Genomic DNA, 21,310 nt, shown 5'->3' with positions numbered 1-21,310 from the left:
GAAGAAAGGATTCAATGCTAACACCATACCAGTAGAGGAAGAAGAATTGATTAAAAACAGCACATTGTATAAAATATACTTACCTTATAGTATCTACACATGGGATTAAACGCATTGGTGCCACAAACAAAAACCATCTCATCGTTTCTTGGAACAAATACTTTAATAAAGTTGTGGCATTCATCCTAAAGAAAGTAACAACAACACTACCATTAGACATTCCATATGCCTACAGCATGGGCTCAGGCCACCATACAGACTTAACCTAGTGATCATATATTTGTTTTACTTACTTTATGCTTGCCTTTCATAGCACAGTTTTCTCGATCCTGTTGTCTTGACCGCCATGTCAGTTTCTGTATTAATCAAGCAAAACCAAATTTCAATATTTTAAATATTGAAGGGAGACGGACATTACCCAAGTTCTAAGGGAATGCAAATAAATTTGCCAACTACAGTTGCTCACCTTGTTTGGTATTACTTCTGTTTTGGGGATTTCATTTAAGTTTACTGTATAAACTTGATCCCTGTTGGAAATAAGTCATATCATGTGAATACATAAAAATGTTAAGCTGCTTCTTATTTTATTTTTACAGAGCTGCTTTTATTGTGTTTTAGAGATCATTTGGATTTTCTCTGTCTCCAACAAAGTCAACAAAGAGTACTTTTTCATTAGTGAGATGTTTTTATATATCACTGTGGTTAGGGAGTGAAGAAAGCCCTTTTCTTCAGGCATGGGTCAAACCACTACTCAGTTTTAGCATAGACATACTTTTAATATTTGCTTGAATAATTCCAAGTTAAAAAAAGACTAAAGAAAAAATTTTTTTTCTCCTTCTGCTTTAGGAATAAAGAATGGTGTCTGATTTCTTGACTGCAGTAATAAAATAGGACTGCTGAAGGCTTTTGCTGTATTTTGTTCCTGGTACACAACGCTGACTCTTCTCAAGTGAATATTTTTGGCTACTTGCAATTTTTGATCACAATCACATATTAGTTTTTCATGAACTAGACACATTAATGCAAGCACCACAAGAGAAAAGAATTTTAATCTAATAAACCAACGAGGGGAAAATTACCTGCCAGCAATATAAAGTGTGTCTCGAATTTTCAACATCAGCTGAAAGTCCAGCCTGTGCTGTGATTCATTGCCTGAAGGGCGTCCTCTAAAAACCGGATATTGCCTTGAATCTGCAAGTAAAAACGGGCTAAACCATCAGTCAGGATTACGGAGCTAAAGAATCGATATACAGCATTGATTAGCTGTATATACTAGTTGTAGAAGGGTTTTAACTAAATTCTTTTCTTAAGGTCTTGAATATGAATGAATAAGAGATGGTGACTATCACCAAATGGTCTTTTTCTTTTAAGCTGAAAACATATAACCTATACATAGGTTGCTTTAGAAAAGTGCCTAACTAAATTGTCCCATTTTCTTCAGACACTAGGAAATGATTATGGATAATTGAGGATGTAAAACATTTTAAAGACATAAAATTCACTTTCTAAAAATGAATATTCTTAGAAAATCAAAACCAAAAAAACCCTTCCTTCTTAGTAAAGAGTATTCTTTAGATTACTTACAGTGATAGTCAACAGTATTAAGGGGTTCATCATCTTCAGGAAAGCTGACTGCCCTCAACTGGGAAATCAGTAGCAGCAGCATGTAGGCACAAAGCAGGAAGAACCTCATGGCTGGGCCAAGGTGAAGGCAGAGCAGCCCCTCCTCAGAAATTCCACTTGGCTACCTGGAAAACAGAAATAGTTTGGAAAGATCTCTGCTGTGATGAAAGAGTTTTGTCATTTGTAATCAGTTCAGTTTTTATCATGAGCTCTCTCCAACGTCCCCCTCCCATCAGAAAGATGGCAGTGGTGGAGGAGATACCTCTGAAAACACAGGCCAAAGGCGGCATTCTGTCAAGTCTGATTAAAGCATCTGGTGAGCATATTGAAGTTTTAGGCCCATTTGAAAGAGTTTTTGAGGTAACTACGTATGTCATCACAGCAAAATCACCAGAACCACAAACAGAAATGCTGGCTGCTGACTTGGCAAGAAGATGGGCAAAGTTGGGATTAGAATTTTAATTAAACGCCAATCTGCTTCCCTTCCCCCATCCCTGAAATAAATCCAGTACAGCTTGTCTCTGCCCTCCCCACCCCCTAAAAATGCCCAAGCTGCCTCGAGAGTATCCAAGGAGCTGATGGGCCTGTAGCCCCTCTCAGCCTCTTAAGGCACTGCCAAATTCCCAGCATTATTCAAGCTACCCCCTAAATTCTTAAGTAGAACAGTTCCCTTAGCTTAGAAAGAACAGCATGAAAGCAATGACATGAATGACCTTGACTCAGGGTGAAAGAGAATGAAAAGAAATGAAATGATTTCACGATCAATCAATCAGGCAAAGCAGGGCAGGGATGACCAGCACAGCTGACACCAGGCCACTGGGGAAGTCTATATTTTACATGAAAGCATTTGGACACAAACCAATACCCTAAGTATGCCTGTCCTCTTAGCTTTATTAAGCTTTAGAGCCATATGAGGCCATAGGGACCACCTAGTCCAACCCCCTCATTTCTCAGATAAGAAAACTAAGGCCTGAAAAATTAAGGGACTCGCTGAATTTCATGGAACTATTTAGGGCAAGATCGGAGAGTCCAGACTGACATCACCTGGGTCCCTATCCAGACGTTTTTCATCAAATTAGATAATGAAATGAAATGACTGGGTTTTTCTCCTTAGAGAATAGAGCACTACAAAAATAATCTTTGGGGGGTAATGAATATACTCATTATCTTGACTGAAGTGATATTTCACAGGTGTAGGTTTATGCTAAATTTTATCAAGTTGTACAGTTATATCTATGCAGTGTATTGCATGTCAGTATATGAACAAAGCTTATAGCATTAATTGCACATTATTAGCTGCAATTTTTAAATAAAATATTTAAATACTATTAATTAATTAAGAAAATAAACTAAGGCCCTCTTGGGACAATGGATATTTTTGTGAAATGATAAATGCTCAGCTTCTCAACAGTATCACCCCTTCCTTGACCAAAAAGTCACTTACTGCTACTATACTGTTAGTCTCAGTTTTCTATATCTAAAATCTTTAGCAGGGATCATAAGAATCACTTCAAATTCTTGGGGAGTTCAACCACTCAACTAATACTTACTATATACCTCTTTCATCATCTTCTTCTTCTTATTTTTTTTTTTTTTTTGCTGTGCCACACTGCATGAAGGATCTTAGTTCCCCAACCAGGGATTGAATCCATACCCTGGCTAGAGTCTTAACAACTGGACTGCCAGGGAAATCCCTTTAATTTTTTTTGCTTCATCTTCTTAATGTCAAAAACACAGATGCACACACATGCATTCTATGTAACACTTTGAATATTTATCTTTTTAACCGAAGTAGAAGCCATGTATGTATATGCAACATTTGGAATCCTAGTTTTACAAAAGGAGAGAAAAATATTGCAGTACAATTTTACTCCATGGACAACTAATCCAGTAGTAAGCTAACACATTTAAAATGTCCTGAAAATAGTCTGGTGGAATGGAACCTGCAGCATCATCATCTTATACTTCAGTTGAAGGACTGTAGAACTTGGTGGTGATGGGATTTGGGCTTGAGTGGAACTCCACCACCTACTGGCTTATCAACCTGGGAAAGGTTCTCCAATCTCTCTTAGCATTAGCTTATTTATAAGATGTGGATAATACCACCTTCTCCATTGGGTGAAAAAGAACTAAGTGCCTGACACCTACAGATTCTGAGCAAAGTTAATCATCCTCTCTTATTTCCTATACGATACCATGCATATGACCAAGCTGACCTTAAGAACATGGTCAGAGTCTGGAAAAAAGGCATCCTAAAATATTAAAGCTATTTGGTCAATTGTTTTCCCAAAGGTTTAAAATGCTAAAGTTGTTTTTAGAATAAATTTTACAACTTGAGCCTATTTATCAAACATAGAAAAGAAAGTAAAAAGCAATCACTAATAATCCTACCATCCAACCCAACAACTATGATGATCTGCTTCTAGTTTTCTTGCCACGTACACATATTTTCAATCTTCACAGAAGAGAACCTCTTTCAATCCACTACTTCTCCTTAAGTGGCATCTCCCTGTCTTGCTTTTCCACAGTATTTTGTCAATTTTAAAGACTCTAAAGAAGACATGCTCCAAAATCACTGCAGACAATGATTGTAGCCATGAAATTAAGATATACTTGTTTCTTGGGAGGAAACCTATGACAAACCTAGACAGAGTATTAAAAAGCAGAGACATCACTTTGTCAACAAAGGTCCATATAGTTAAAGCTATGGCTTTTCCAGTAGTCATTTAAGGATGTGCGAGTTGGACCATAAAGGCTGAGCACCCAAGAATTGATGCTTTCGAACTGTGGCACTAGGGAAGACTCTTGAGAGTCCCTTGGGCTGCAAGATCAAACCAGTCAATCCTAAAGGAAATCAACCCTGAATATTCATTTTAAGGACTGATACTAAAGCTGAAGCTCTAATACTTTGGCCACCTGATGAGAAGAGCTGATTCATTGGAAAAGACCCTGATGCTGGGAAAGATTGAAGGCAAAAGGAGAAGAGGGACGACAGAGGATGAGATGGTTAGATAGTATCACTGACTCAATGGACAAGAGTTTGAAGAAACTATGGGAGATGGTGAAGGACAGGGAAGCCTGGCGTGCTGCAGTCCATGGGGTCACAAAGAGTTGGACACGACTGAGCGACTGAGCGACAGCAACAACATACATTTATATATACATACGTGCGTGTGTGCTCAGTCGTGTCTGATTCTTTGTGACCCCTTGGATTGTAGCCTGCCAGGGTCCTCTATCCATGGAATTTTCCAGGCAAGAACACTACAGTGGGTTGCCATTTCTACCTCCAGGGGATCTTTCCAACCCAGGGATCAAACGCACATCTCCTACATCTCCTGCTGCACTGGCAAGCAGATTCTTTACCACTGTGCCACCTGGGACATTGTGTGTGAACACACACAATGGACTAGTACTCAGCTATAAAAATGAAACAATGCCATTTGCAGCAAATCAATGGACCTAGAGATTACATACTAAGTGAAGCAAGCCATAGAGAAAAACAAATATGATATTGCTAATATGCGGAATATATAAAAATGATACAAATGAAATTATTTAGAAAACAGAAATAGACCCACAGACAGAGAAAACAAACTTATGGTTACCAAAAGGGAAAGGAGGGTAGGGATAAGTTAAGAGTTTGGGATTAACGTATACACACTAATATATACGAAATAGATAAAATAGATAAGCAATAAGAATTTACTATATAGCAGAGGGAATTATACTCAATATTTTGTAACAACCTATAAGGGAAAACAATCTGAAAAGGAATATATATATATATATATATATGTGTGTGTGTGTATAACTGAATCACTTTGCTGTATACCTGAAAGTAACACAACACTATAAATCAACTATACTCCCCCCCCAAAAAAAGAGACCCTGGACATATAAAAATATGAAATGGTGCCCTAGGAATTAAGTTCTGCTAGGACATCAATACCACACTGGATGTTTCTGCTGGGTATCACACTGGATGTTTCTGCTGGGTATCAGAAACACTACTGAATCCTAAAGAAACATAGAAACATTTGCCTAACACAAGATAAGTCTGTGAATCTTTGTCCACTGGGACAGGTAATTGAACAGTTCCCATCATGTGGGCAGAGTTTCCATGCCTCAGACAGCAAGGCAGGGAGGGGAACTCACCAGGAAGAGTATCTTTTACAGCTGTGATTCCAGCACTGAGATGAGATGGAATCACTGCTGACTCACTGGCAAGCACCAAGCTGCTGGCTGAGCCATCATTTCCTATAACTCATTCAACTGACACTGCAGAAAGCAATTTCTCGCTATACCCCGTTCCCCACCAATCTCATCTTCCAAAAATAAAACCCCACTGCTAATTACTTCCTGTCCCTGCATAAAGCTGTATTTAAAAAACTACTTTCAGATTTGCCATAGAAATTATACATGGAAATATTTAATGTGAAATACATATCAAAGCAAAGCTGAGTAGGGAAGGGAAGAATTTGGAAATACCTGAGAAAAATGGACCGGAAGGAAATTTATTTGTATGTAAACCATTTAGACTACTTTGTTCTCGCTTTGTTTAAGGAAATATTTAATCTCAGGGTTCCAGGGCTAGTGAGATTATCAAACCAATTATATGGAATGAAGGCAAGACATGAGGCAGGACAAGATGTTGGTAAAGAACATAGACTTTGAGGTTAGAAAGATCTGAGTTTTGTTTTATTTTTTCAGAGTTTATTTACTTGGCTGTGCAGGGTCTTAGTTTCACCGTGTGGGATCTTCCAGTCTTTGCTGTGTGTGCAGGATCTTCCAGCTGCAGCACACAAACAATTAGTTGTGGCGTGTAGATTTAGCTCCCTGACCAGGGATCAAACACTGGGCCCCCTGCACTGGAAATGAGGAGTCTTAGCCACTGAACCACCAAAGAAGTTCCAGAAAGATCTGAGTTTAAACTTGCTTGTGCCATATACTTCCTGGCTCTGAGACCTTGTTTAAGGTGACTTAACCTCTTTAAGCCTCAGTTTCTTCAAGTGTAAAATACAAATAATTATTTTTACTACCTCACAGGTTCTTCTGAGATAATCTATACAAAACAACTAACAATGAATCTGGTCCATAGTAAATCTCTAGTAAATTTTAGTGAATATTATCATGACTATTATTGTTACATCTTATGAGGCAAAAGGAAAAAGTGTTTACTCTTTCATTTTGTATAACTACCTACAACTGATTATGTACATCATCATAACAATAATAGAGGTATTTTTAGAGGATAAGGTACAGCTTCATAGACACAGATGGCTCCAAGGAGGAGGAGGGAACCACATTTCTAATGTGTAAGTTTATAGTAAAGTGCATACCTATGTGAGGTCATTCCTTTCATTGAGAGAGCAGGGGTACTTAAGTAAGTATAGTTTGGATTTTCTTATATGGGCTTCCCCTTACATTCCTGATTTTAAGCCTAAATATAAAGACAAAAGCTCTTTAAAGGAGTTCAGAGTTGCCAAGATAGCCAGGGTTTGAAATGATAGGATTTAGGAGGAAAGGGAAGTATAAGGAAATGAGCCCCACACTCAGCAGTTGAGTCACATTCTGGGGTTTGCTAGTTCTTAAATTATATAAAGGTGAGAATGTAGTTATAATGAAATGCCAAATTTTTGGCAGTCTCAATTTAGGACCCACCAACAAGGGAGGGCAGTTGTCCTAGAAATATCCAAAGCCTTTCATTTGGACCTCTGAAAATTATAGTATAGATCTTTAGAGACTGATCAAGCCTTACAAAAACTCCAATTTGATCTCTAATAAACTAAATCTGGACTGGATGAATGTAAACTCCAGAAAAGATACTACTTACAGAAAAGATAATCACCCAGAGACTACTTACAGAAAAGATAATCACCCAGAGACTATAATTTTTTACAAAGTGCTCAACATTCCAAAAGCAATGACAAGACATTCCAAGAACTAAGAGAGAAAAAAGACAACAGAAAATAGGACTCAGGTACTAGAATTCTCAGATATAGTTTTAAAAGCTATGTTTAGTTTGTCCAAAAAAAGAAAAAAGATGACAAGATGAAGAATTTCACCAGCTACCTAGAATCTACTGAAAAAGAATTATTAAACAGAAATTCTTCATCTAAAAAGCACAGAATTACAGCTTTCTGATAGATGCCTTTAGCAACATATGTCTTACAGCTGAAGAAAAGATTAGTGAACTGGAGATGCATTAATAGAAATTATCAGACAGAAACACAGACAACAAAAAAGTTGGAAAAAACAGACCAGTAAGAGATACATAAGATCTTGTGAAAAGATTACATAATCTTTTCCGTTACATACGGGAATCCCTGAGAGTGAGGAGAGAAAAATGAATAGAATCAATATGTGACAAGATAATGGCTGCAAAATTGATGAAAGACAATACGACACCTATTAAAGGAGTTCTAAGTACTTTGGCCACCTCATGAGACGAGTTGACTCACTGGAAAAGACTCTGATGCTGGGAAGGATTGGGGGCGGGAGAAGGGGACAACAGAGAATGAGATGGCTGGATGGCATCACCGACTCTATGGACATGAGTTTGAGTGAACTCCGGGAATTGGTGATGGACAGGGAGGCCCGGCGTGCTGTGATTCATGGGGTCGCAAAGAGTCGGACACGACTGAGGGACTGAACTGAACTGAACTGACTGAAGAACTTATAAACAAAGAAAAAACACACGCATATCCATCACAGTCAAGATGCTAAAAATAAACATTTAAAAAATGTTAAAAGCTAAGATATTTTACTCTCAAGAAGCAAGAATACTGACAGCTGACTTATCAATAGAAATGATGGAATCCAGTAGACCACAGAATGACATTTTTAAAGTGCTGAAGGAAAATACTTTTCCAGCCTAAAATCTTATAATCAGTGAAAATATGCTTCAAAAATGAAGCGAGATAAGATGTTTATGACACCAAAAACTGAAGAGATTTATTGTGTAACAGACACAAAATAAAAGAAATACTGAAAGGAAGTTATTTAAGCACGAAAATTTATAGGGTTGGTTAATACAGGTTCTTTTTATGGTTAAAGCATAGTGGCCACATTTGGAATTAATGAATCCCAGACAGAGAAACTGATCTATAGTCTATCTCCCTTAGAACTATATTAATTCAAAGGAAATGAGAATTCAGAAATAGACAATCCTACTTAATTTTCTCCCTAGTCCAAAGAAGTCAGAAAAAAAAAAAATACCATGCTGATTTTAGATTTCTGGCTCTCTCTGGAAATGTTCCTTCTCAAACAGGAGCAGCTTAGATTCATACTTCCGCAACCTCAGGATCTGAAAGGGGAGTTGCTTCTTCCCAGTGCCTTTGGGAAACCTTGGGAAGACCCACACAAATAAATCTGGAGACCTTGAGTTTCCAGCCTTTTACAAAAATTCTTGTGCTTACTTGAGGTTCTTTCCCTCCTCCTTTCTTTTAGCTAACAACTTTCCAGTCACTTTCTCTAAGAAAAACATTTCAAAGACGTTAACAGTCCTCGTCCATGGTTCCACTCTCCAACTTGCTATCAGTTATAGATTCTTCATCCCTCAAATCAAGAAGTCAAGCACTGCATGCTTTGATCCCAAACTTTTGTCCTTCTAGCTTGCTTATCTGACCGCTTTCACCATGACAACACTTTCTTCTCATCGGGGCCTTCAGGCTACTTTCTTCTCATCCATTATCCCTCCCCAGTGTTGACACTTTATCCATCTTACATGTGATATTCAGTAGTCAGTCACTTCAATAGCACTTCTGCCTGTACTCTAAACTCTCTCATCCTTGGTTTCTGTGTCAGAGGTTCTCACCAAGTTTCTACTGTGGATGAACTCAGCCTTCTGCACCTGTTCCAGAGGAGCCGAGCAAATGAGTTAACCACAGTTTATGGCAATTTGGTACGTACGAATGTCATAGAGTTATACTGCAAGTTACCACCGACTGTAACTTGCAGTATAAAACTGTGGGGTCCACTGTTTTTCTACTAGATTTGCCCCCATCCCAAATCAGTAAGTTTAAACCTTCCCCTTTCTCCTCAAGGCCCTTAATCTCTTCTCCCTCCTCACTCTATAAATTCTTCCCTCCTATCTCACAGCTACTTCACCTAGAAAATAAAGCCTTAACATAAGAACTTCCTAATTCCTTCCCCCTTCCCATTACCAAGAACGTCAACCTATATGCTTCTTCTTCTAGTTTTCCCTCCTTTTCTCTTACTTTAAGAGGATTTCCTTCCCCAACTCCTCTCCCTGTGCCTTAAATCCAATCCCTGCTGTTTTCCCTGGAACAGAAAAAAACAAAAACAAACATGGATTTTTTTCTCTACTTGCATATTCTATGATTTTTTTATTGCATAAAAACTATCCATCAGCACTTAAATTTGCTCAAACCGCTCTCATCTCAAAAAAAAAAAAAAAGTGAAAAAGCTCCATGACCTCAGATCTTTCTCCAGCCACAACTTACCTCTTTCCTCCCATTCACAGACACTGACACAAAATTCTTCATTCTCACTGTCATCATGTCCACACCGCCCACTCTGTTTTCTACTTCCTCTGTTCTAGCTCCTCTCTCCATAGTTCCTTTCTAAAAACACTGATGACCTCCAGGTAGCTCAACACAATGGATGCTTTCTAGTTCTATGTCATGGGATCCCTCAGTAACTTAAGACACAGATGATGGTCCACAGCTTTTTCAAGCACTGGGGATCCTTCCCTTCCCTTCTACCACATTCTTCTGACCTTTTTCCTATTTTCCGGCTGCCCCTTGTTTGTTTCCCATTCATTCTGTAGATGAAGTGGGAATGAGCTTTTCAGAATATAAACCCCATCACAGAATTTCATAATCCTCCAGGAACTTCTTATCACTCCTAGGAGAAAGTCCAGATCTCTGCCATGAGGCTTTTCCTGATCCGAGTCCAGGCTCCCTCTCTAGCCTTATCTCGAGCGTCTACCCCTCTTTACTTGTGTTTCGACCACCTGACCCTGGAATGTGTCAGACGCTACCTAAATGCCACCACGTCTTTGCTCCTCTCTCCCTCTGGATGGCCTTTCCTGCCTCCCACCCTTGACCTAATTAGGTCCTCCTAATTTTTTCAGAGCTTGGAGAAGAGTTTTTCCAGTCCCTTGGGACAAGCACGTCTCACCGTTGTCAACATCGACACAAGTGTGAATAAAGTGTAAAGGAAGGAAGAAACAAAAGAACTAATCATGTGCCCTCAACACTGCACACTCTGGTAAATCTCTCAGGGCAAGATTAGCATTTTGGATTTCTGTCTGATTTAGATTTATTTAATACTGTGAAACAAAACAACAATAAGAGAGCAGCAAACCCAGGGAAGACAGGCACCCCGGGTTCTGTTCCCAAATAGCATCTCTTCTCTTATTTGAGAGTGCTGTGAGCAGCAGGAGAGAACAGGGCTGGACCTGAGGCTGCAGCATAAGGGGTACCATTCATTCCACAGTCTATGAGATTCCAGGGGGCACTGTCCACACGGCAGTCGATGAGAAAGACAGCCTGCGGAGTTACAGGAGTTATGTCTACGGCTTGACAGCCTCACGTGACAAAACGGAAAAGGAGCAATGGGTTTAAGCAGACTGAGAAAGAGCAAAGAGAAGAAAGTTAATTGCTATTCCTTGGAGTCTGCCAACACACAGAGGGTTGCAATTGAAGGTCAATTACGAAAGAGAAGTTTATGTTTATAGCGCGCTCACATTTCTGGATTCTAGGCAGTTCATTCTGTGTAGGGCTATGGGTTTTAATTGGTGCTCAACATCGGTATTTAATGAGAATGGTATGGCAGCCAGGCTGACAGCATAACCTCTGCGGTATAAGAAGATGAGAAGAAGGGATGATGATACGGATTCCAGAAGACCTCTAAGCAGAGTTGGGGGTTCTCTGGGTCCTTCTGAGCAGTGTAGGTAGCTTCTTACACCCAGGCTCACTTAGCAATTCTTGACTGATGGAGTCTCTCGGGAGAGCATTTAAGAAATTCTCAATTGACATTCCACGCCACACCCACCCAGTCCTCCTCTACACAAGGGCTTTGGGACCATGCACCAGGTATGCGTAAATGTCTTCCCTGATCCTGGGGCGAGAAGGGATGTCTGAAAGCCCCCTGACTTTGAGAGATGGTTCCTCCCTGCACTGTTCTGTTAATGACACTTTATGATTAACAACTTAAAACACTGTCCCCTGGCATGCTGAGGAAATGGCAAAGCAGGTCTCTGACTCAACCCCCACACACAGATGAAGCCCTGCCGACATGTCAGAATCTAGAAGGATGTGCCTTCTGATGGAGCAGGGAAGAGTCGGTCTGGAGGACTGGGAGCTTGGGACCAGAAGGCACATCAGGGCTGCTTCTCCCACTGACACCAGCAGTGGGGGGGAAAGGGACCAGGCACCAGGTCACTTCACTTTTGGGGCTTGTTTCCTCATGTAATAAAAGGTAGGTACATTCAAAGTGTAGGAGCACTTTTTCTCAGTCTGTGGGCTCCTTCTGGGGACTGGAGGGCAGATTCTAACTTTCCTGCCTGCTCGGATAAACACCCTGGTGTAACACCCACTGCTCCACATGGTCTTTCCCTGTCGGATACCAGCATCTCAAGTGACTCCATCGCAAACTGGGTCCCCCTGATCCTAAGGCTGCCTCTGTTACCTCCCCGTCTCTCACCTCCTCTCCAGTCAAACTTCTTTGACAAGAAGTCTGAGCTCACTGTCTCCCTTTACTCACTTTTTATTAAAATTGTAATCCCCTCCAGTGTAACTTCAACTCTTGCCCATCAGCTACCATATGGTCAAATCCAATGCAATTCTCATTTTAAATCTTCTTTCATCTCCCTGAAGCATTCAGTCATGTCGGTCCCTCCATCAGATCTTGAAACTGGACCTTTGGATTTCCTAGTTAACTCCTCAGCTCTCTAGCTACTCCATTTCAGCAACCCTCCCAAACTTGTACAAACGTGCCCACCCTTAGATGTGGTTCTTCATGACTCCAACTGGCTCTTTGGAGAGCCACCCACATTACACCCACCTTCTTCACTACCACCACTTAATTGATGAATCCTCAACTCCACGTGCCCAGCAGAGACCATACTCCTCAGCTCCAGATCCAGTTGTGCAACTCTTGTGCTAGATATTTTGGCTCCTAAAATATAGGTAACTTAAATTTGGAAGGTGCAAGCCTGAAATTCAGGTACTGTGCCTTGACTTGTACTCTTGTTAAATTCCCTACAAAGGGCAGGCTCTGAGCTTCAAATGCTTGGGTTCAGATTCATGCATTATTACTTATCAACAATGTGACCCTGGGTGTGCTACTTTACCTCTCCACGTCTCAAGTTTTCACGCCTAAAATGAAGATAATTTAGCATTAATATTACAATGATTCAAAGAAATAATCTACTCAAAGCACATAGCTAAATCTTTTGTACCTGGTATAGATCCAACAATTACAACTATTATTGTTGCAATTACTGTTATGACAATATTGTTGTCGTTATTTGTATTTCAACATCCTACTCAGTCACTGAAGCCTTAAACCTGGGAGTCACCCTAGATGTCCCCTGCCCCATCATCCCATTTTCAACCTGTCAGTACATCCTGTTGATTCTCTCTTTTCAACGTTCTGGAATCCACTCTGGACTGGTTTCTGCCCTTCTAGACGTCTAGTTGATTCTCCACAAAGCCACCAGAATAATCTTCTCCAAGTACAAATAGCATAATGTTAATTCCTTGTTTAAAAACTATTTTATGGTTCCTGAAGGCCTATATCGGAGAAGGCAATGCCAAGCCACTCCAGTGCTCTTGCCTGGAAAATCCCATGGATGGAGGAGCCTGGTAGGCTGCAGTCCGTGGGGTCGCTAAGGGTCGGACACGACTGAGAGACTTCACTTTCACTTTTCACTTTCACACATTGGAGAAGGAAATGGCAACCCACTCCGGTGTTCTTGCCTGGAGAATCCCAGGGACAGGGGAGCCTGGTGGGCTTCCATCTATGGGGTCACACAGAGTCGGACACGACTGAAGTGACTTAGCAGCAGCAGCAGCAGCAGCAGAAGGCCTATATAATAAAGTCCAAATTCATTTCCAAGATGTACAAGGTCCTCCACAATCTGATTCTTGCTAGCTTCTCTGTTTGTTTTAGATGCTTCCCAACCTTGACCCTAAAGTAGTGTCTTCTACACACGCTGCTAAGTCACTTCAGTCGTGTCCGACTCTGTGTGACCCCATAGACAGAAGCCCACCAGGCTCCCCCGTCCCTGGGATTCTCCAGGCAAGAACACTGGAGTGGGTTGCCATTTCCTTCTCCATCTACACATGCTATTCTCCCTCAAAAGCTCTTCCTGGAAACTGTCCACTTACCAGCTCAAAATGTCCCGGCCTTTGCCACTTTCCCATTCTTCCCATACTCCAAATCCCTCTCTCCTCAGGCTACTCTGTTTCCCTCAGGATGACTAATCATATTATGATACTGTGTAAATACTTCTAATACAGAACTTACCACTCATCATAATGTTACTTATTTCCACATTTTTCCCTACTAAACTGGACCGCTTGAGAAAGAGCACGTTGTATTCATCCTCTTTATCCTTTGCATCAGGCACAGAGCCTGGCATGTAAGGAAGTCCTCAATGAGTATGTAAAGGATAGAGGAAAAAATAAATAGACAAAGACTGCACATGTGATTGACTTAGCTGTGACGTCACAGGTGCCTTGGCTGGAATACTTTGCCACCATTGCCACAAACACCAAGTCTTGGGTCTACTGCTTTCCTCTGACAACACTAGTACATCAGCCTCCTCAGCCCCGGGCACTTCTAGGTGCTCCAAAACCAACAGGTTCTTACAAATGGCAACAGATGCCTCCTTTCACACCTTCGCATCATTAACAAACTGCTCTTTAATCCAGGAGGGATGGGCAACACAGGCCAAGAGAGGAAGTGATTTCTCTCACGCCTCCCCCCCCACCCCGATCCCCGCCGCTCTGAAATTCCTCACTTTATAGTCTTTCCAGTACAAGAAAAGGAAAGCAGAGCTTTTCCTGAGATTAAAAAGCAGGGTATATAGAACTGGCAGAAAAGGAAGTCTATTTGACTCCCCACTACCCAACAAGCAAAAATAAAATAAAAACCAGCCTGCCTAATGGCTGCCTGATGCTGGAGACTCTACAACGGGAAATTCTTTTCTTTGGCTGACAGCCTTTTTTCCAGGTATAAAGTATGTAGTGCTAGAGAATAACATAAGCCAGAAATCAGTATGAATACATTTATAAGATCTTTCCTTGGGGCTAGATTCTGATAGAAGAGAAAGAAAGGTGGCAGCAGACACCGCAGAAGGCAGAAAAGGGCACACCGCAGGGTATGGAAGCCTGTTGTGTTCTTTATTAATGCCTTGCTTTTATAATCAACGTCTTCCTAAAAGCTGGGTCAGTTTTGTTTATTTTAATTATATTTTACATGCATGAGGAAAGCTGGCTATTTAAAGAAGTTTTCTGAAAATTAAAGCAGCTCTTACGTAAGATTTTCCCTTTAAGCCTAGATTTTCTTAAAGCAAAGCATAACAATATCTCCATCAGTAATGCTTCTGGTCAAATATTAATAATTCAAAAAGGAATAGCACTTAAAAGGAATTGAGCAGGAAGGGACAGAAAACAGGATCTAACCTGTCTCTGCCAAATTCTAAGCAAATCTGATCAGGAATCCCAGAATTCAACCTCTGATCAGAACTGTGGCTCCGGGGAGCATAATTCCAGTGACAACTTGCCTGCAAGATCTTGCCTGTCCGTCCTAACTCAAATTGGGTCACATTTTAAAGCTAAACCACTCTAGAAACAACCTTCATTTAAAGTGAAAATAACATAAGAAACTAATGAGAGGGTGAGCCCCAATCTAAGCAGAGAGTATCTGCTAACCAGGCAGATGACAAAACACATCAACTTCTTAACAGATCAAGATGAGAACTAGCTTTGTGAAAATATAAAACACATGAATCATCTACCATTGAAAAGAGAGAGAGAGAGAAAGCAGAAGGTTGCTGTGGCAGAAATGAGCACAACGGTGTGTCCTTTCTTCAGGGAGGACCACAAGGCTTTTAAGGCTGACTAGTGACAAGAGCGGAGAAGGCAATGGCACCCCACTCCAGTACTCTTGCCTGGAAAATCGCAAGGGCGGAGGCTGTGCATGGACTGGTAGGCTGCAGTGCATGGGGCTGCGAAGAGTCGGACATGACTGAGCAACTTCACTTTCACTTTTCACTTTCATGCATTGGAGAAGGAAATGGCAACCCACTCCAGTGTTCTTGCCTGGAGAATCCCAGGGACGGGGTAGCCTGGTGGGCTGCCATCTATGGGGTCACACAGAGTCAGACACGACTGAAGCGACTTAGCAGCAGCAGCAGCAGCAGCAGCAGCAGCAGTGACAAGAGACATGAAAAGCTTTTCCTGTTATCTCCTCCAAATGAGTGGTCCCAGCCCAACTTGGCTGTTCCCCTTTGGCCTCCATGAAAGGAACCATTCTAGACAAAGGAAGGGCTCAGGGTTCCAAGGGATGACTGAGATGCCAAGGGACTCAGCCTGTCTTTGGAACATTGGCTTCTTCTAGCAGCTGACCTGCTGAGGCTGCCGTATGGCCTGCGCCTTGACATTCAGTTCAGTATAATAGGGTCTGGGTCCGTGCCTGGTTCTTCCCTCCAGGCTGGGATGACAGAAGTAGAGCATGTTTGCTCTGATTCTACTGGCATGTCTGATGCCGCCTCTATGGAGACAGAGCTTTCAGTATCCTCCACAGTGCCTTGTCTTTCTTTTTTAGGATTTTCAAAGGACGTGAAAAATATCCAGGCAAGGAAGGACTGAGGAGGGGTTGCTGCTCCTATTCCTAAGAAAGAATGAGGAGATAAATTAAGGGACTTAAGGTCCAGGAGTTGTGAAACTAGTGTAGAACCCAGATGTCACTGGAGTCTAGTGATCTACATTTCTCAGCCCTGCCCATGGCAGGGATTCACTCTAACATGAAGAAGTTCATGCCTTCCTGTTTCATCTTCTGCAAGACCCCTCACCAGAGGTTCCTAGGTGATGTCATGATTTAAAACAGTTGCTGAAGGGTTTATAGAAGGGTTAAACTGAACAACCAAGAGAAAGAAAAGTGTACTTTAAACTTATTTGTAAAGCCAAAAATTCCTGATCCAAGCACTATGGCTTCGAGTTGCCTTTGTATCTGCCCTCCTATTTGAAAACACATTTAACAGTTGCTTGTCTATGGGAAATGTAGAGAAAGATTACTAACTGTTCAGAAGGATCTAAAGCATCGCACTAACATTATCTGTATTCCATGTGAGAACTGTGACTTGTTTTTAAAAATCCACTTCCTGGGTGAAAAGTACAAGGTTCTCTGCTACTGTTGCAATTTCCTGTTAATTTGTAATAGGTTCAAAACAACTTCTAAAAAATGTTCTTTTGTTCTACTGATGCAAATTAAGTCTTCAGTGAGGGTTCAGCCAGCAGTCCTGGACTAATAAATGGCCCAAGTGAATTTTATGGTCAGAGAAAGCTCTGTGAGGGCTGAGTTGGGACCAGAGTCAGTTTACCTGGGAGTCACCTGGAGCCCTTTGTCTGGGCTCTGAATCTATGAACTTTCGAAACCTCTGTGTTCACAGGAGCAAAATGGGAGTCTAGGTAAATTGATGCCAATTTTCTATTTTTACCACATCAATTCAGCACCCAGACAGTATGAGCAGTAAGGGCCTTCCTCCTCTGGGCTGGAGCCTGAGTGAGTGCTGAGCAGTGCAGTACCAACTTGTGAACATGACTCGAGCCAGAATGCCTGGGGAGGAGATCCAGCTTTGCCACTTAATTAGCCTCGGGCAAGCTGCTTAACTGCTCTGTGCTTGTCTCCGGTGAAGTGGGGAGAACTAGCAGCTCCTCTCAGGGAAAGATGCTGTGAGGACTGGGTGAGGTGCCTAAAGAAGTGAGGTGCCCTGAGCTCCTTTGATCCTGTTCTGTGGTCAGGTGAGTACCAGGAAGGTGCAAGGCTAGCTGCACAACCCTGAGGAAGGCTGTGTGGTTCAAGCTATTGCTGGAGAGAATTATGCCCCAAGTGTTATATGACCTTTATTTACATTTATTCTCGCCTCTCCTTATGACTCACCTGAGGGGATGTTAATCTCACCCCAAACATCAAACATATCAAACACACCTGGAGATAACAGGGGCTAGAGAAATCTAGATTCTACTCTAGGAGAGAAGCCCCACCTCCTCTGGCTTCAGTTTCCTCATCTATAAACAAGGGGTTGGGCTAGAAAATCGATGATCCCTAAGGTCCTTCGAAGTCATTAGATTTTATTGATTCTGACTTAGGTGCCTGAGTTGAAAAGGGCTCTTCACCAAAAGGAACAGAATTCCCAATTCACACTTGTAAATTTTTCCTATAGCATTGGTGTTGCCTAGGATACAAAACGCACATGCTCCCTCTGAACCCTGAGACAGGAGAGCTGTGATCGCTGCCTCTGATCTGTAACACCAAACCACAAACGGGCTCTGTAATACAAACCGACAGATGCGTTCAACACGGAACGCGTCTCCACACATGCTGATGCGTGTGGATCTGGCATTCTGAGTCTAAGCCAGATGGAAAGGCAGAGGGTGCATTTTTTCCCCCTCACACTCACGTGGCCTGGGAAATATTGCCTTTAGATGCTGATCTCTAGCTTCTGGACCCAGGGGTGAGGTGGTGCGGCCCTCCCTCTGGTCAAAAAGATCATTTTCAATTTCTTCTTTAAATTGAGGGACATGCTTGTGGGAAGTTCAGGTCACATACACCAGGAACCACTAAGTTTCTTAGCCCCTCTCTGCGTTCCCAGAGGTACTTGGTAGCTGGAAGTATTTCACTAACTTCCTCTGTGTATACAGGCTGGGATCAGGAACTCCCAGCTCTCATTGACAGCCATCCCAGACCAGAGACCACGGGCAATGGGCTGTTCACTTTTATAGCGTCCTGTACTTTTTAAAGCAGATATACCTTATCTATTTTGGTCCTTAAAGGTTTAAGACAGAAGTTATTATCTCCACTGAACAACATGTCAGCTTCATGAGGACACAAGTTACATCTGTTCTGTTCTCTGCTTTATCTTTACAACCACAACCACCATGTTGTCTGGTACACAGTATCTACTTAGAGAATGTTTGCTGAGTGAGTGAATGAATCTTTATTGTAGAGATGGCAAGTTCAAGAACTGCTCCAGGTCAGGCTTCTAGATCATCTGTCTCCAGGTTCATTACTCTATGACCTCAGTGGCTAATGTCCGAGAGGCTCAAAGTGGATTTGCATAGAAAAAGAAAAATTAGGTTCCACAGTGACATTCAGTGGTGAATTTACAAGTGCTGTTGTTCAGTCCCCGAACCAAGTTCTCCTGGCTCTGCAACGCCATGGACTACGGCACACCAGGCTTCCCTGTCCTTCACTATCTCCTGGGGTTTGCTCAAATTCATGTCCACTGAGTAGGTGATGCCATCCAACCATCTCATCCTCTGCCATCCCCCTTCTCCTGCCTTCAATCTTTCCCAGCATTAGGGTCTTTTCCAATGAATTGGCTCTTCGCATCAGGTGGTTAACGTATTGGAGTTTCAGCTTCGGCATCAGTCCTTCCAATGAATATTCAGGGTTGATTTCCTTTAGGATTGACTGGTTTGATCTCCTTGCAGTCCAAGGAGCTTACAACTATGAGGGCCCAGAAGGTCCAGAGGTCAGCATTTGGATCTCACTTCTCTTAGAGGACACCTCTTTTAGTACCCTAATTCTGGGTGTATGAATTCTAAAAACAACACTGCTTCTCCTGTCTCCTGGCCTTGCACATGCTGTGCCTACCACCTTCTTGTCCTCCCTCTTGTACCTCCCTCCCACTCCCCCACCCCACCCCTCTAGGCCATCACAGAGCACTGAGCTGAGCTCCCTGGGCTATACGTGGCTTTCCACTGGCTATCTGTTTTACACATGGTATTGTATACATGTCAATATCACTCTCCCGATTTTTCCCATCCTCCCCTTTCCTCACTATGTCCAAGTCTGCATCTCTAATCCTGCCGTGCAAATAGGTTCATCAGTACCACACAGGATTTTTTTTTAAATGGCTATTGGTTAGATGAGTTGCTAGATGCACCTCTGTATCTTTTGAAGAAAAAAGAAAACTTAAAAAATCTCTGAAGAGCACCTTTCCCACTCATGGTGAATTGTGAGCAATAGGTTACCCCCAGTCACCAAATAACAGACACACAGCAACACTGAGTGATGTTACCGTATGTGGGGAAGGTGGTCTCTTACAACTGCTGATCTAACCACAGTAAGACTTGGACTTCCACTGATCTTACTATTGCTGGGATAGATATACAGGACTTTCAATAATGTTCCAGCAATATTCTCTGACCTATTTCCTTTGATGATCAATGCCTTGGACCTGGGGCCCACAATTCTACCACTGTCCAAAACCAGGCATCATTCTGGGGAGGTATAGAAAAATAATTGGTGCTTTATTCATGCAAATAGGCTGAACACTGTTGAAAGTAGCCTGCTTACCTCTGGAGGGAAAAGTGTGGCTGGGTTTCCTTTTGACCATCCACCCTTATCACAAACTCCTTGATAAAAAGGAAAGATTAAAAATTCAGGGGAGATAGAGGGTTGGAGGTCTTTTGTATAAAGGATACACGGACAAAAGTGGGCTTACAAGGAGATTCAGCAGAGAACTGGTAAGTGGTACTTGGAGAAGACAGGAGGGACTTCCGAATTTCCTCCAAAGTTGTGTCTACGCCAAGCTGGGGGACAGAAAGCTGCCTCTTTCATGCTTTACATGCTAAGGTCCCAGCCAGCCCTCTGGGTGGCAGGAAATCAAGGAGCAGCAGTCACCAACAGGCATGACCCTCAATCCAAGGGAGGTGGGGGCATTCCTTTCAGAGGTGCCCTAATCCAAACAAAGTTCCCAGGCCCTGAGCTCTGTCTCAAGTGATCCTTTACGCCTTCTCTGCTTACTGTGTCTTTTGCAGCATCCAGCCTGCCCGAGGGAGAAGAGATGGAGGCCAGAGGAGCCGAGGGATCCCAGGGCAAGGGTACCACCCACACGTGTGGGATTCTTCAGCCTGCCACGCTCTTAGGCCCGCCCAGTGCTCCTATGGAGGTGAGATAAGGAAGCATCGCTGCTGACTAACTCACCACAGGTTTTTATGAGGGACAAGTGAGAAAAGGAGAGTAAAAATACTCTGCAGATTGTGAAGGTGCTCTACGTGTGAAGTAGTACCGTTAGTATCAGAGCTTTATTTAGTCCCAGTCTGCAACAGCACGGCACACTGACATTGCTTCTGCTTTGGTTCAGATGAGTATTAACCTTCCTGTTTCCCTGGATGCAGCTACTCTGCAAGTTGAGGGCCCTGATGGGCTGCTGACTCTTGGCTCCTGCTGTTCTCTGACCAGGGACCGTTTCCATGACTTCTCTGATGGTAAGTTCCTACTCATCCCTTAGGACCTTTCACCCATTTGAACCCTTTTCTGTTTCTCTCTTTTTGCAACATTTCATCCATTTTGACTGTGGGTTGACCATGGTAGGTTGCACTGACCATCTACATGTTTGTCTTTCTTTCTGATGAGAGTTCCTGGAAGGCAGGATCTGAGACTTCTTAGTGGAAATAAGTTCATGGGCCACTACATGAAATAT

At 42.2% G+C, this 21,310-nt stretch overlaps 1 protein-coding gene across 8 annotated transcripts in view; it reads right to left on the bottom strand.

Annotated features, from left to right (window-relative positions):
- SEMA6D (semaphorin 6D) overlaps window positions 1-21,310 on the bottom strand; it is a 57,951-nt gene that overhangs the window by 13,274 nt on the left and 23,367 nt on the right. For all 8 annotated transcript variants that reach the window (XM_055435916.2, XM_055435914.2, XM_055435919.2 and 5 more), the window contains exons 2-6: window positions 1,585-1,748; window positions 1,080-1,191; window positions 467-527; window positions 294-356; window positions 84-185 (exon numbers count right to left, since the gene is read on the bottom strand). In XM_055435916.2, coding sequence (XP_055291891.1) covers window positions 84-185; window positions 294-356; window positions 467-527; window positions 1,080-1,191; window positions 1,585-1,693 — 447 coding nt within the window. In that variant the 5' untranslated portion in view covers window positions 1,694-1,748. The remainder of the gene's footprint in view (window positions 1-83; window positions 186-293; window positions 357-466; window positions 528-1,079; window positions 1,192-1,584; window positions 1,749-21,310) is intronic.

Source organism: Moschus berezovskii, chromosome 9 (genome assembly GCF_049115385.1).
Source record: "Moschus berezovskii isolate FMDL1 chromosome 9, NW_MosBer_1.0, whole genome shotgun sequence".
NCBI classification, from domain to species: Eukaryota; Metazoa; Chordata; class Mammalia; order Artiodactyla; family Moschidae; genus Moschus; species Moschus berezovskii.
The sequence above is the reverse complement of the archived record's forward strand: the minus strand, read 5'-3'. Positions and strand labels throughout refer to the sequence as shown.